The sequence below is a fragment of the Marmota marmota genome, unplaced genomic scaffold (genome assembly GCF_001458135.2).
Source record: "Marmota marmota marmota unplaced genomic scaffold, marMar, whole genome shotgun sequence".
NCBI classification, from domain to species: Eukaryota; Metazoa; Chordata; class Mammalia; order Rodentia; family Sciuridae; genus Marmota; species Marmota marmota.
Genome location: NW_026000241.1, coordinates 5108008 through 5121022, shown reverse-complemented (window position 1 = coordinate 5121022; position 13015 = coordinate 5108008). Strand labels below are relative to the sequence as shown.

General features: G+C 52.9%; 2 protein-coding genes across 2 annotated transcripts in view; one reads left to right on the top strand and one right to left on the bottom strand.

Moving 5' to 3' along the window:
* The first annotated feature begins 3987 nt into the window (after positions 1 to 3987).
* Positions 3988 to 10660, top strand: Cib3 (calcium and integrin binding family member 3). The gene is made up of 6 exons (XM_015489608.2): positions 3988 to 4038; positions 4246 to 4280; positions 5903 to 6014; positions 7226 to 7373; positions 8333 to 8528; positions 10385 to 10660. Exons 1-6 carry the CDS (start codon positions 3988 to 3990, stop codon positions 10404 to 10406), a joined length of 564 nt encoding a protein of 187 aa, XP_015345094.1. The 3' UTR covers positions 10407 to 10660.
* A 1255-nt stretch (positions 10661 to 11915) lies between these two features.
* Hsh2d (hematopoietic SH2 domain containing) overlaps positions 11916 to 13015 on the bottom strand; it is a 12864-nt gene continuing 11764 nt past the window's right edge. Inside the window, 2 exon segments of the mRNA XM_048794875.1 lie at positions 11916 to 12872; positions 12874 to 12966. Of these exon segments, the coding sequence (XP_048650832.1) occupies positions 12390 to 12872; positions 12874 to 12966 (576 nt within the window). The 3' untranslated portion in view covers positions 11916 to 12389.

Sequence of the window (13015 nt, the reverse complement as noted above, 5' to 3'; positions counted from 1 at the left end):
GTTCCTGTCCTGATTATTGGCATTCTGGTGTTCCTGCCAGGATTTTACCATCTGCGCATCGCCTACTATGCGTCTAAAGGCTACCGGGGTTACTCCTATGATGACATTCCAGACTTTGATGACTAACACTCACTTCAGCCCTGAGACAAATCACAGTGGAACTAAACAGCTTTAAGATATTGAACAGAAACTATGGCTAAGGGCTGAGGAATTATGCAGTTTGCAGATGTTTGACAAAACAATGGCCAGAGTTTATGGTTCCATCCCAAAAATGTTCATTGAGCTTAATTAGCTAATTAGGAAACGCTGTTTTTCATCTGGCCGTGGCAAAACTCAACAAGTTTTTCCACATGTATCATGGAAGAATAGCAATGCTAATTGGGAAAACAGGAGATTATCCTGTAGTGGAAAGTGTTACCATTCCCACCCTCTTTATATTGAGCATTTCTTTAAAAAAAAAAAAAAAGAGAGAGAAATAAAGGCAAATGAATCGACTTTGGGCTTAGATTGACTAAATCTCATGTTGATGAGTTAATAAAGTTCACATCAAGGAAAATGAGTCACCAGAGGAAAAAAAGAAAACAGATGGAACGTGCTGGTTTCCTCCAGAGGTAGCATGTTGCAGAGTGTCACAACCAGGACGCTGACTGCACTGGCCGCCAGGTACGGAAAGTCCATCACAGCCAGATCCCCCGCCTGGGGCGGGTTGGCAACCAGCATCCTGTCTCTTCTTGACGTGTCTGGTTTTAAGAATGTGAATGATTCCTTTTGGGATGGGATTTTCTTACTCAGCATAACCCCCTGAGATTAACCCCAAGCCCTCGTGGCTGTCTTTGTTTCTTTTTCTTTTCTTTCTCCCCCCCCCCCCACTTTCCTTTTAAAGCACTGAGGATTGAACCCAGGAGAACTGAACGGCTGAGCCACAGCCTCAGCTCTTTTTATTTTCAGACAGGGTCTCACTAAGTTGCTGAGGAGCACAAGGTCTTTGCCAGAAGCGGAGCAGATGCCAGCTCCATGCTCCAGAGCTGAAATAAACCTCTTTTTAAAGAATATAAATGATCCAGTCTCTGGTATTCTGTTATTACAACAGAAAATGGACTAAGACACCATCATTGAAGATAGGATGTCTTAGAAGCAGCCTCTGGTCATTGTAGACATGGACACTAGCTTCCCAGAGCCTCTGGGAAGCAGGGGCTGCCTTCCTAGTCCTCAGTAGGTCAAGCTTGCTACAACCACAGGGCATTTGCACGAGCTGTGCCCACTGCCAGAAACTGTCTTCCCATGTAACCTGTTCCTTTACTTCCTTCAGGTCATTACTCAAATGCCACCCATCGGAGGAATTTTCCTCTCCCAATCCATGTGGCCCACCTTCCTCTCCCTCCCAGCCTTGTTATTTCATTTTGGAATTTAGCACTCCTGACTAGTTATGTACTTACGACGCTCCAGAATGTGAGCTCCATGACAGCTGATGGGTGGCTTTGCTCAAGGATGTATCAGCAAGACCTGGGACAGCTCTGGTACACAGAGAGAGCTCATACTAATTGATAATTAATTGTCAGTTCTGGGGGCACAGAACCAGATCACCAAGTGTCTGATGAGGCAAGGAATGTGGACTTCAATCACAAGGTGACAGGAGTAAGGAGGTCTTGTTTTGTTATTGTCTTAATTTAAAAATATTCATTTACATGCAAAAAAAATCGCCCCTTTTGGAGTAATTCTATGAGTTTTGTCAAAAGAATACAGGCAGTATATTCTTGTCCAATTAAATTTGGCCTAATGCAGCTTCTGTATCTTGAGTCCCTACCTAGCCAACTGCAACCTAACTTAGTATGTAAACAAACCACAACTTAAAAAAAGAGTATGTGCTTGTAACAAAGAGCTGAGTCTCAACCAATCATATCAGCCAAGCTTCCACCAATCACAAATTTCCAACCAATAAGCAATGCCCAAATAAGGCAAATGCCCAGCCCTACCCCATCAAGCTGTTTCTGCCCAAGTGGCTGGGTGGAGCTCTCTGAACCTCTTTTGGTTCTGAGGGCTGATTTGCCCACCATTCTTTGCTCAGGTAATTGTGATGAAGTTAATTTGCCTAAACTTTTAACATATCCAACACTACAATAAAGATAGAGAACAGTTCTATCACCTGCCCCCCCCCCCCCCGCTTAAAATTCCTTCACTCCCCTAACCCCATGAGAACAGAAAACAGATTCTGGACATTTCATATAAATGAAATCATACAATATGTGACCATTTAGGTCTGGATCCTTTTGCTGAGCATACATAATTTTTTTACTTGGGTTATGCATGTCTTTTTACTGTTGAGTTGTAGGAGTTCTTTATGTATTAGGAATACTAGTCCCTCATCAGATTTATGATTTGAAAATATTTTCTCCCATTCTGTGGGTATTACATGTTTTTGTGTGGACAAAATTTCCAAAATATTTTATTAGATTTTTTAAAAGAGCAATTTTAATTCATAGCAAGATTGAGTAGAATGTACAGAGATGTCCCATATGTTCCCTTTTCCTACACCTACATAGACTCCCATTATCAACATCCCCTTTGCAAGAAAGTATTGTACGTCTGTTATAATTGATGAACCTACATTGATATGTCATCATCTCCCAAAGTCCATAGTTTTCATTAAGGTTCACTCTTGGTTGATCATAGGTTTTCACATTCCCTAGGTAACTACCCAGGAATGTTATTGCATAGTCATGTGTAAATATGCTGAACTCTATTAAAAAAGAAGAAGAAAAAAAGAAAAAAGAAAGGAAAAAAGAAACAACCTGCCAGCCCATTTTCTAAAGCCTCAGCAGCCACAGTGTATGAGAGTTCCAGTTGCTCCACATCCTCATCAACGTTTGGTATTGTCGGTTTTTTTGTTTTTATTTTGAAGGTGCCCTTGGAAGGTCTTTAAAGCTTGATCAGAGCCATAGTTTACACATGACTGTGTAGAGTTGGGTAGGAAAGAGCTGGTGAGGTTGGGGCGGGGAAGCCTGCTGGGAGGACTTGCAATGGTCCAGGGAGGACAGGGAGAGGGAAGACCCAAGAGTGTTCCCGGGGACTTGGAGAGTGGTACAGCCAAACACTGAGCAGGAGGGGCAAGTGGAAAGACAGGTGGGGCCCAGAGGGAGAAGGGGATGGAGGGCCCACCAGGGACCTGAGACCCTCAGATTCTCTGCCCAGGAGGACCCTGCTCATGTATTTATTTTGCAGTGCTGGGATGGAAACCAGGGTTGTGCACCTGCCAGGCCAGGGCTCTGCCACTGAGCTCCACCCCAGCTCCTCCGGGGTCCCACTCAGGTCAGCAGCTGTTACACTGCATCTTCTCCCTGCAGGTGCACGGTTCCCATTAGACAAGTCCAACAACAGAGAACTCAATCTGGTGTGATTTAACCCACTGCTTCTCAAGCTTTGACCTTGGATCACTTTCTTCAAGTCATAACACAACACATCATCATCATCATCCTGGTGCACACCTCAGAACCTCATCTAGCTTGTTCACCATTCTATTCCCAGTGCCTGGAAGAACTGGCTTATACCCAGCCATCAATCATCTATTTAAATCCACACTATGACCCAACGATGGAGGTACTAACATCATTTCTATTTCTATTTCTGCTTAGAGAAGTCAGGCGACTTACCCAAGGCTACACAGCGAGTGAGCAGAAGCTGGGATTTGAGCTGGGTGTGCCCACAGCCTTCCTACCCCCTTGCCTGGTTCCGGATGGTGCCCTAGACCCCTGGCCACCCCCAGTGGTGGCGGACATGGAGGGCTGCTCTGTGACCTCTTGCCCGAGGATGCGTGGGTGGTTGCCCAGAGAGCTTGGCTGTAACTTGAGTCTCACAGGCTGGGGGTGATGGGGCGGGTGGGCAGGTGACAGCCAGGGCAGGAAGATTTGCCCGGACACAGGCGTGCAGCAGTCTGGTGACCCGCGTGGCCCTGGGGAGTCTGTCCTGGAGTCCGTCCTTCCGTCTCGCCATATGGGCAACAAACAGACCATCTTCACCCACGAGCAGCTGGAAGCCTACCAGGTGGGAGACCAGCGGGCCCGGGGGCCATGGCTTGGGTTCCTGGCCTGGGGATGGCGCAACTCCCCTGCATCTGGGCCGCAGTCAGCAAGGCTCCTGGCAAAGCTCTGGATGGCATCGGCCATCGGTGTGGCTTTGGGGTGGCCCTAGGGGGCGGGGGAAGGAGGCCCCAGGGGCAGGGTCTGGTCAAGCCGACCCCTCTCTCCGCAGGACTGCACCTTCTTCACCAGGAAGGAGATCATGAGGTCAGTGCTGCAGGAAGTGCGGGGAGACCGCCATCCACTGCCATCGGATGCCCTCGGTCCACCAGTGTCGCCGATGTGGGGGGAGGTTCGGTCATGGTCGGAGGATGGAGGACCAGGCGGGAAGCTGAGGAGTCACATCCTGTCATTTGTCACAGTCTCTCTGCTAATGAGTTTGGGTTTTGTCCCAAAGGTGGCAGGGAGCCCTGGAGGGTGTGAGCAGGGAGGGGCGGGTCCTATGTGGAGTCATCTCCCCGGGAGGCCAGTGTGTGGAGGCTGGGACTGGAGGCTGGAAGACCAGGGGCAGAATCCAGAGCCACCTTGGAGTTGGTGGTGGCAAAGTGAGGGTGTGTGGAGGTGACCCGGGGCTTACAGATGAGTGGCCCACGTCATCACTCAGTCTGTGGGGCCATTGTCCGGGGGCCCCGGTCCATGAACTTGGAGCTGTGAAACCCAAGCTGGCTGCGGTTCAGCTGCAGAGTGATCATGGCCAACACCCCAGCTGTGTGGGCACGGGGCATCCATTATTAATGGGCACACTCCTCACCAGTGAGCCCCATTGTCTGAGTGAGGACTGCTTGCGGGGTCACCTTGGCCATCACTATCAGGTTACTGCTGGGGAAACTGAGGTTCAGACGGGGCTCGGCTGAACCTCAGGCCCAGGGCAGATGTGCAGGGCCCCAAGGAGTTTGAAGGCGGCAGGGCTCTGTCCCAACCTTCTAAAGTGTCCCACGGAACAACGGAGGCTCAGAGTAGGAGGGGGACCCAGAGACCCAAACTCAGGATGTTGCCTAAGGGCACCTGCCGGGAGCTGGCCTTGGGGACTGAAGTTCCGGGTGCCTGTGTCAAGTTGCTGGCCGTCATGCAGCCCAGGGGTTCCTGGCCTCCTCAGAGAGAGTCCCTAACAGCTTGGGGACCTCAGGGTCATCAAAGGTGGTCTCTGCAAGGCTGCCACTCACACGCACCAAGGAAGATATAGTGTCACCAGGTGAGGGTGGCTGGTGGAGCAGAGAGCTGGCTTTATGGCCTGGGCAGTGGTGGTGGCATTCAGGGCTTTGAAAAATGCCTTTCATTTATCCTTTCAAAAGATCGGAGTACTCTCTGTCGCCTCAGCCCTGCCCCGTCATGGAGAGAGGGAAACTGTGAGAACCTGGGGAAGGGGTCAGTAGAGGCAGGGTCTTGCCAACAATGCAACCATGTCCAGAAATGCAGAGCTTAACGGAGGAGTCTCCGGAGGCTTGTTGTGAAATGATCAGCCATCAGCACCTCCCTTTGCCTAAATCTGTCTTCCTGGCAAACTCCTATGCATACTTCTAAGCCCTACACCAAAGGCCCCTCCTCCAGTAAGTCCTTCCTTTTTTGTAGCTTGCTTTCCTCTTTCTAGTCTTCCCCAGCCTTGGGTCTTCTCAGCATCTTGGCCTTGTCCAGAGGTTGGAGGTCGAGGTGCCTGAGGCCAGCTCTGCGTAAGGGTCAGACTCAGGACTGAGGGATCCTCAGGACTGAGGGATCGTAGGGACTCCGCCTCCCTTCTGGGTGGGGTGAACTGCTGCAGGTGTGAGACAGGAGGGACAGGTCACCCCTCCCTCCTGGCTCCAGTCTTTCCTGACTTTTCCTCCTCACCCCAGGCTCTTCTATCGCTACCAGGACCTGGCCCCCCAGCTCGTGCCCCTGGACTATACCAGCTGCCCAGATGTGAAGGTGCCCTACGAGCTCATTGGCAGCATGCCAGAGCTGAAGGTATGCCTGGGTCGCGCAGGAAGGGGAAATCCAGTAGCGGCATCTCCTGTTGCACACCTACCAGTGAGGCTACAAGCACCCCCATTTTACAGATAGAAAAACCGAGGCTTAGAGAGGTCAGAGAACTTGTTCAGGCCACACAGCTGCAAAAGCATTGGAGAGCTGTAGAGCAGGCGACGAGCTGACACAGGGGAAGGGCCAGTGAGGTTCCGTCACGGGAGCTGCTAGGTCTTCTTGGCTGGTGTTTGACACATGGGTTCTGCTTTTGAAGGGAACCTGAGAGAGCATGGCTGGCTGTGGGTAAGGGCTGCAGCCGCCCCCTTGGTATCCACTGGGGAATCTAGTTCCAGGCCACGCCCTGGGGAATCTCAATCTTCAGATGCTCAAATCCTTCAAAGTGGCGCAGTTTTTGCATAGAACCCACTGCAGTGCCCTCTGCACCTCGGAATCCTCTCTAGATGACGGGACACCCACGCACTCAGTTGTACACTGTGCCACTTAGGAGGAAATGGCAGGAGAAAGAAAATTGACACAGGTTTGGTTCAGACACATTTTCTGAACATTTTCAATCTGGGGACTCTGGGTACAGAAACGGCAGACAGGAGACTGTTTCACTGCAAGCAGTGACAGTCACCGCCTGAGGGGAACGGAATGAAGTGGATCGGCAGAAAAAGGCTACCATCAGGTCTGGCTAGAAGCAGGACCTCTGTTGACAAGCTCGGAAATCCCCCTCCACCCCTCCTCCTCTCAGGAAGAGGCTCAGTCCCAGGCGGCCTCTCCTCAAGATAGCGGAAGGAACCCTTGCCAGCTGCAGAAAGCAAGTCCCTCGCCCAATTTTTCAAAAAAAATATTCCAGGGCAGCCTCTGATTGGCTAGGTTGAGTCACATGCCCATGCCAGAGCCAATCACGGTTGTAGGAGGAATAGAAATCTCTGGCCTCTGATTGGCTAGGTTGAGTCACATGCTCATGCCGGAGCCAATCAAGGCTGTAGGAGGAACAGAAATCTCTGATTGGCCTTCCCCGGGCCACGTGGCTTCCCCTGGAGCGGGAAGGGAGTCCACAGCACAGGGGCGGAGTGGACTTGCCTGAGGTGCTGTCCAGGGACACAGGAAGGGAGCAGAGGGCACAGGAGGCAGGTGCAGAGGGTTGCACCACGTGGACCCTCCGAGGTCCCGCTCAGGAGGTGGCCTCCGTGTCCTTCCTGTGCCAGGACAACCCCTTCCGCCAGAGGATCGCCCAGGTCTTCTCCGAGGCCGGGGATGGCCACATGACCTTGGACGACTTCCTGGACATGTTCTCCGTGATGAGCGAGATGGCTCCGCGCGACCTCAAGGCCTACTACGCTTTTAAAATCTACGGTGCGTGCGCGACCTCAGGTGGGGACAGCCAACCCGATGGGACCCCGTCACCGCGGTGCCCCCAGGTCTTCAAGGCCTCCTCCTGGCCCTGCCCGGCACCCGCCCAGAACCCCCAGCCCTTCCCCTTGCGCACTCTGAGCTGTCCCAGGCCCTTGCCCCAGCCGTGACCTCCGCCTGCAACACCCTCCCCTGGCCCTTTCTTACCCTCCAGGTCTAGGTGGGTGAAAAGCAGGTCCTGCCCCTGGCTCCCAGTTCCACGATCTTTTTGTGTCACCCTACACCAGGCAACGCTGGCTCTCATTCATTCGTCTGTTTGCTTCTTGTTTGCTCTCCAGGGATACCCAGGGGTGGTGACAATGTCTGTTTAGGGCACCATCTGTCTCCTGTGCCTGGCACACACTAGCTGTTCAGTACATATTTGTTGAGATGAATCACTGAATGAAAGTAAAGCAGGTATCTCAGAGCCCGACACCTAGTTGGCACTCAGTAAATGCTCCTGAGTGAATGAATGAAAAACAGTTATCCTAGTGCCCAACACGTAGTAGGTGTTCACTAAATACTGGTTGAGTGAATAAAATAAAAGTTATCACGGTGCCTGACACACAGTAGGCCCTCAATATGTACTTTTGGGATGAATCAATGAAAAATAACTATTTTTCATTGACTCAGATGTGCCTGGCACACAGTAGGCACTCAATTCTTGTTCAGTGAGTAAATAAAGGAGAATGTTATCATGGAGTCTGGCACACAGTGCACACGGTATTTGTTGAATGAATGAACGAACTCCCAGCAGCCCCAGCCCAACTCCAAAGCATGACCCAGATCCCAGCCTGAGGGTCCGGGTGGTCTCCCGGTGCCTGGGTTTCCTTCCTGTGACACCGGGGACAGATGTGCTGACAGGTAGCCCAGCTTCCTGTCCCCTGGGTCCCATCCCACACTCCCCACCGTCTGCACCACAGACTTTAACAACGATGACTACATCTGTGCGTGGGACCTGGAGCAGACGGTGACCAAGCTGACACGGGGGGAGCTGAGCGCGGAGGAGGTGAGCATGGTGTGCGAGAAGGTGCTGGATGAAGCTGACGGGGACCACGACGGGCGGCTGTCCCTGGAAGACTTCCAGAACATGATTCTGCGGGCTCCTGATTTCCTCAGGTGATGTCCCTGGCACCCCACTCTGCCCACTTCCATGCGCACAAGGGGCCCTTACGGAGACCGTTCACATACTCCGTTTTTCCAGATTCCTCTGTGGATTCATTTGTGACCTTGGGAAACTTTCTCAATTTCCCTGGTCTCAGTCCTTGCATCTGTACAATGGGGACCATTAGGAACCCCACGGGCACCTCTGGTGGGTGGATGTGGCTCTTTGGTCAAGTGCCACACAGCTGGACTTGGGTCTGCATTATCTGAATAGTTTTGCAGTGAACAGACTGTGCAACTGGACTTGGCAGCCCGCAAGGAGACTCAGAGACTCAGAGCCCCAGCCACGGGGCTGACACGAAGGCTGAGTGAGTCCCCACAGGGCTGACCAACGTCCACCCTGTTTGTGTACTTTCTGTGAGCTAAGGTTGGTTTTTTTTTTTTTTTTTTTTTAAACATTTTCCAGTGTTGACATTCCATGACAGGGAAAATGGTAGGAAATTCAGAATTCTATGGCCACAAAGAAGGTTTTCTTGGCACACAGCCATGCCCGTGCATGGACATATGCCCATGAGTGCTTTTGTGCAGTTGATTTGCTACACAAATATCAATTATTTGTTCTTTGCAGAATAAGGCTGTGGGCCCTGTGTTAACATCTAGGGAGAATTTAGGGTGGTGTCTGGCACACAGTAGGTGATCAGTAAGACCTGCTGTCCTGCTGTTCTTGCCATTATTATCCATGATGTCCTTCAGTGCTCAAAAAGACCTCCTCTACCTGACCCAGCAGGACGGGTCTCCTGACAAACAGAGATCAAAAAATGAAAACTGGGAGAACTCACTGGCTGGGCTCTGTGCCCCCGCACCCTCAGCCAGGTCACCCTCACTCTAGTCCCACTGAGGAACAGCCTTTAACCCCATTTTTTTTTTTTTAATTTTTTTAATATTTATTTATTTTTTTAGTTTTCGGCGGACACAACATCTTTGTATGTATGTGGTGCTGAGAATCGAACCCGGGCCGCACGCATGCCAGGCAAGCGCGCTACCGCTTGAGCCACATCCCCAGCCCCAAGATTCTTATTTTTTTTGTTTTTGAGAATTTTAATATTTATTTATTTTAGTTCTCGGCAGACACAACATCTTTGTTTGTATGTGGTGCTGAGGATCGAACCAGGGCCGCACGCATGCTAGGCGAGCATGCTACCGCTTGAGCCACATCCCCAGCCCAAAGAAAGGACAATGTTTTCTTTTTTTTTTTTTAATGTGGTGCTGAGGATCGAACCCAGGACCTTGCATGCACTAGGCGAGCGCTCTACCGCTGAGCCCAATCCCCAGACCCTTTTAACCCCATTTTACAGAGGGCTACACTGAGTCCCTGGCAAGTCTGGGGTGGAGCTGGGATGTAAACCCTGGTCCAACAGCAGAGCACGGTGGTGCAGCCGGTGAACCCGGCAATTCTGGAGGCCGAGGCAGAAGGATCACAAGTTGGAGGCCAGCCTCAGCAACTTAGCGCGACCCTGTCTCAAAATAAAAATAAAAAAGACCAGATAAAAAAATAAATAGATAAAAAGGATCAAGGGCTGGGGTTGTGGCTCAGTGGCAGAGCACTTGCCTAGCACGTGTGAGGCACTGGGTTCCATCCTTAGCACCACAGAAAACAAATAAAATAAAGGCACCGTGTCCACCTACAACTACGTAAAAAAGGACTGAGGGTGCAGCTCAGGGGTAAGGTGCCCCTGGGTGGCTCGATCCCCAGGACAAGAAAAAAATTGCTTGAGAGGGTCCTTCTCCCCGTGTTCCCTGCCTGCCTCAGGCACTCGGGGGTGGGGCGGCCTTGTCCCTGAGGCACTGACTCCTTTTCTCTCTGCACACAGCACCTTCCATATCCGCATCTGAGAGCATCGCCCAGAGGATCGGCCAAGGAGGGCAGGGGAGCCCCCACCCCACTGTGGACTCTGGCCTCCCCGGTCACTGGAAATAAACATGAGGCACTGAGTCACCCTTGCTGGGGGACACACTTTCCATCTTCAGCCTGGCAGGGGGGAGGGACAGGCTTGGAATCTTGTCTCTACCCTTTGCTGGGTGATCTTGGGTGTGGCTCGCCCTCTCTGGGCCACACATCTCCTGTTTGTTCAAGGAATGAGCTGGCTTCTAGATCTCTCCACCGTGAAGGGCGGGAGGGCGTGTTGTGGGTCTCCACAGGCAAAACCGAGGCAGGGAGAGGAGGCGCACCCCGTCCCACCCGTGGTCCTTGAGCAGAATCTCACCACAGGCTGCTCAGTCGTCTGTCCCTGTAACCCAAGTCCATCGAAGGGACTGAGACTCTGATGACTCATCAGCACTGCCGTGGGGACGCCTCTGAGGGGGAGGGATTAGGAGTGGCATTCACTGAGGTGGGCAAGGTACTTCACAGTTTGCATGTGGAGGAAGACCAAGGCACACTGTGAGTCATTTGCAGTGTCTGGCTCGTGCCCAGAAGCACCTCACTCCACACCTCCTTATCTTGAGAACTCAGGAAGCATCACGCCACCCCACCTGGGGTTGCCCCAGGACCTTCTTCCGTGGCCCCAGTCTATCCAAGGGGCTTGCAGCTAACGCCAGGTCCAGGACCATCCCAGACACCTCCACTGTGCCTCCTTTCTAGACAGCTTACCCTGACCTTGACCATGGGGCTACATCCGCAGTGCTTTTAAAATTCTATTTTGAGACAGGGACTCATTAAGTTGCTGAGGGCCTTGCTGAGTTGCTGAGGCTGGCCTTGAACTTGTGATCCTCCTGCCTCAGTCTTCCAAGTAACTAGGATTATGGACGTGAGCCACTGTGCTCACCAGCTCATTCCTTATTGAAAAGAAAGGGGCTCATATTGCATGTCCTGATGCTGCTGCAGATGGAGTCCTACTGTGCACCAAGCTCAGGAGGGAGGAGGGTGTGAGTAGCCCTGCTTGCCACCACCACTTGCGTGAGAACATACTTGGAACTGAGTCTGCAAATCCCAGCTCTGTGGTGGCGGAGGTTCCTGCCCTGTGGTTTCAGACGGTGCAAAATGGCTCAGCTTTCAATCCTGATGCTCATACCCTGCTACCTCTTCTCTCTGAACCTCAGTCTCTTCTTCAGAATGTGGAGAGTGGCCCTACGGCCTAGGCTTGCTGAGGAACATGTCCAGTGGTCTCCTGGTATCCTCAGAGATTGGTTCCAGGACCTCCCCTGCATACCCAAACCCACAGATGCTCAAGTCACTTATAGCAAATGACACCGTGTTTGCATATAACCTGTGCATGGACACACAGGACTTTCAACATCTCTAGATGATTTCTAATATATAATACGGTGCAGACGCTGCGGACATAGCTATTAAAACTATATTTTTTAGGGAATAATGGCAAGAAAATAAGTCCATACATGTCAGGATAGGTAAAATTTTTTCTTTAATATTTTTTATCTGTGGTTGGTCGAACTGGAGGTATGGACCTCAGATGAGGGTCTGGCACTGGGCCTAGCACACAGTAGGCATCTCAAGCCACCCCATGACTGACTACTATTATTACTGTTGCTGCTGGTCGTACTGGGACTGAACCGGGGGACGCCACCTCTGAGCTGCACCCCCAGACCTTTTTATATTTTTGAGCCAGGGCCTTGCTGGGTTGTTGAGGCTGGTTTTGAATTCACGATCCTCCTGCCTCAGCCTCCGGGCTGCTGGGATTCCAGGCCTGCACCCTGGCCCGGCTGCACCTGCGAATACTATTACTCAGCAGGCTGTCCTGCTGGCAGCTGCAGGACTGGTTCCCCCAAGCTCCCGAGGACCAGCAGCGCGGGACGGTGGCAAAGGGAGGCCCCCGGAGCCGCGGCCCCTGGCCATGGTCCTGGAGCTGGAGAGCGCCCCTAGCAGTACCCGGGGGCGAAGGGCGGCGGCGGCAGGTACTCCTCAGGCAGCAGGTCCTCCGCGGGCTCGGCCACGTCGTCGGGCCCCGGCGTGGCCTCCCGAGAAGACAGGGCCCTCGCCAACAATGGGTGCCAGCCCCTAGCCGCCGGGGTGGCCCCGCTCCAGCTCAGGGGCCTGGCGGCCTTCCTGGCGGAGGCGTCCCTGGGTCTTGGGGCCTGGGGCTGCGAGGGGTCAGAGGCTGTGGCCACACACGGGTCCCCGGAGACACTGTCCTTCCAGGCCGCCTCGCCTGGGTGCTTCCTGCTGTCCGCCCGGGGCCTGGGGCCGGGGGTCCCCCGAGCCGGCCTGGCCTCCTGGAGCGATGACCTCAGGGCCGCCAGGGCGGAGCGGAACTGCGGCTGCGCGATGCGGCCCGACGCGGGCAGCGCCTTGAGGCTGCTCCAGAGCCTCTGCCCGGCCTCCCTGAAGGGCGTCCTCGGGGGGGCAGGAGGAAGCGGCTTCCCCGGGGGGCGCCCTGCCCGGCTCTGCAGAGGGCTTCCTCGTCCCGGGGTGGGGCAGGGCTGGCCTCAAGGGGACCTGCAAAGGAGAGACGGCGACACCCGGGCCAGGTCACCCACCAGAGCTC

Excerpts from the sequence above, each read along its gene's own strand:
- Cib3 (XM_015489608.2), top strand. The coding sequence starts at position 3,988 with ATGGGCAACAAACAGACCATCTTCACCCACGAGCAGCTGGAAGCCTAC. Across the intron at positions 4,039-4,245 it reads AGCAGCTGGAAGCCTACCAG|GACTGCACCTTCTTCACCAG; the intron begins GTGGGAGACCAG and ends CTCTCTCCGCAG. Across the intron at positions 8,529-10,384 it reads CGGGCTCCTGATTTCCTCAG|CACCTTCCATATCCGCATCT; the intron begins GTGATGTCCCTG and ends CTCTGCACACAG.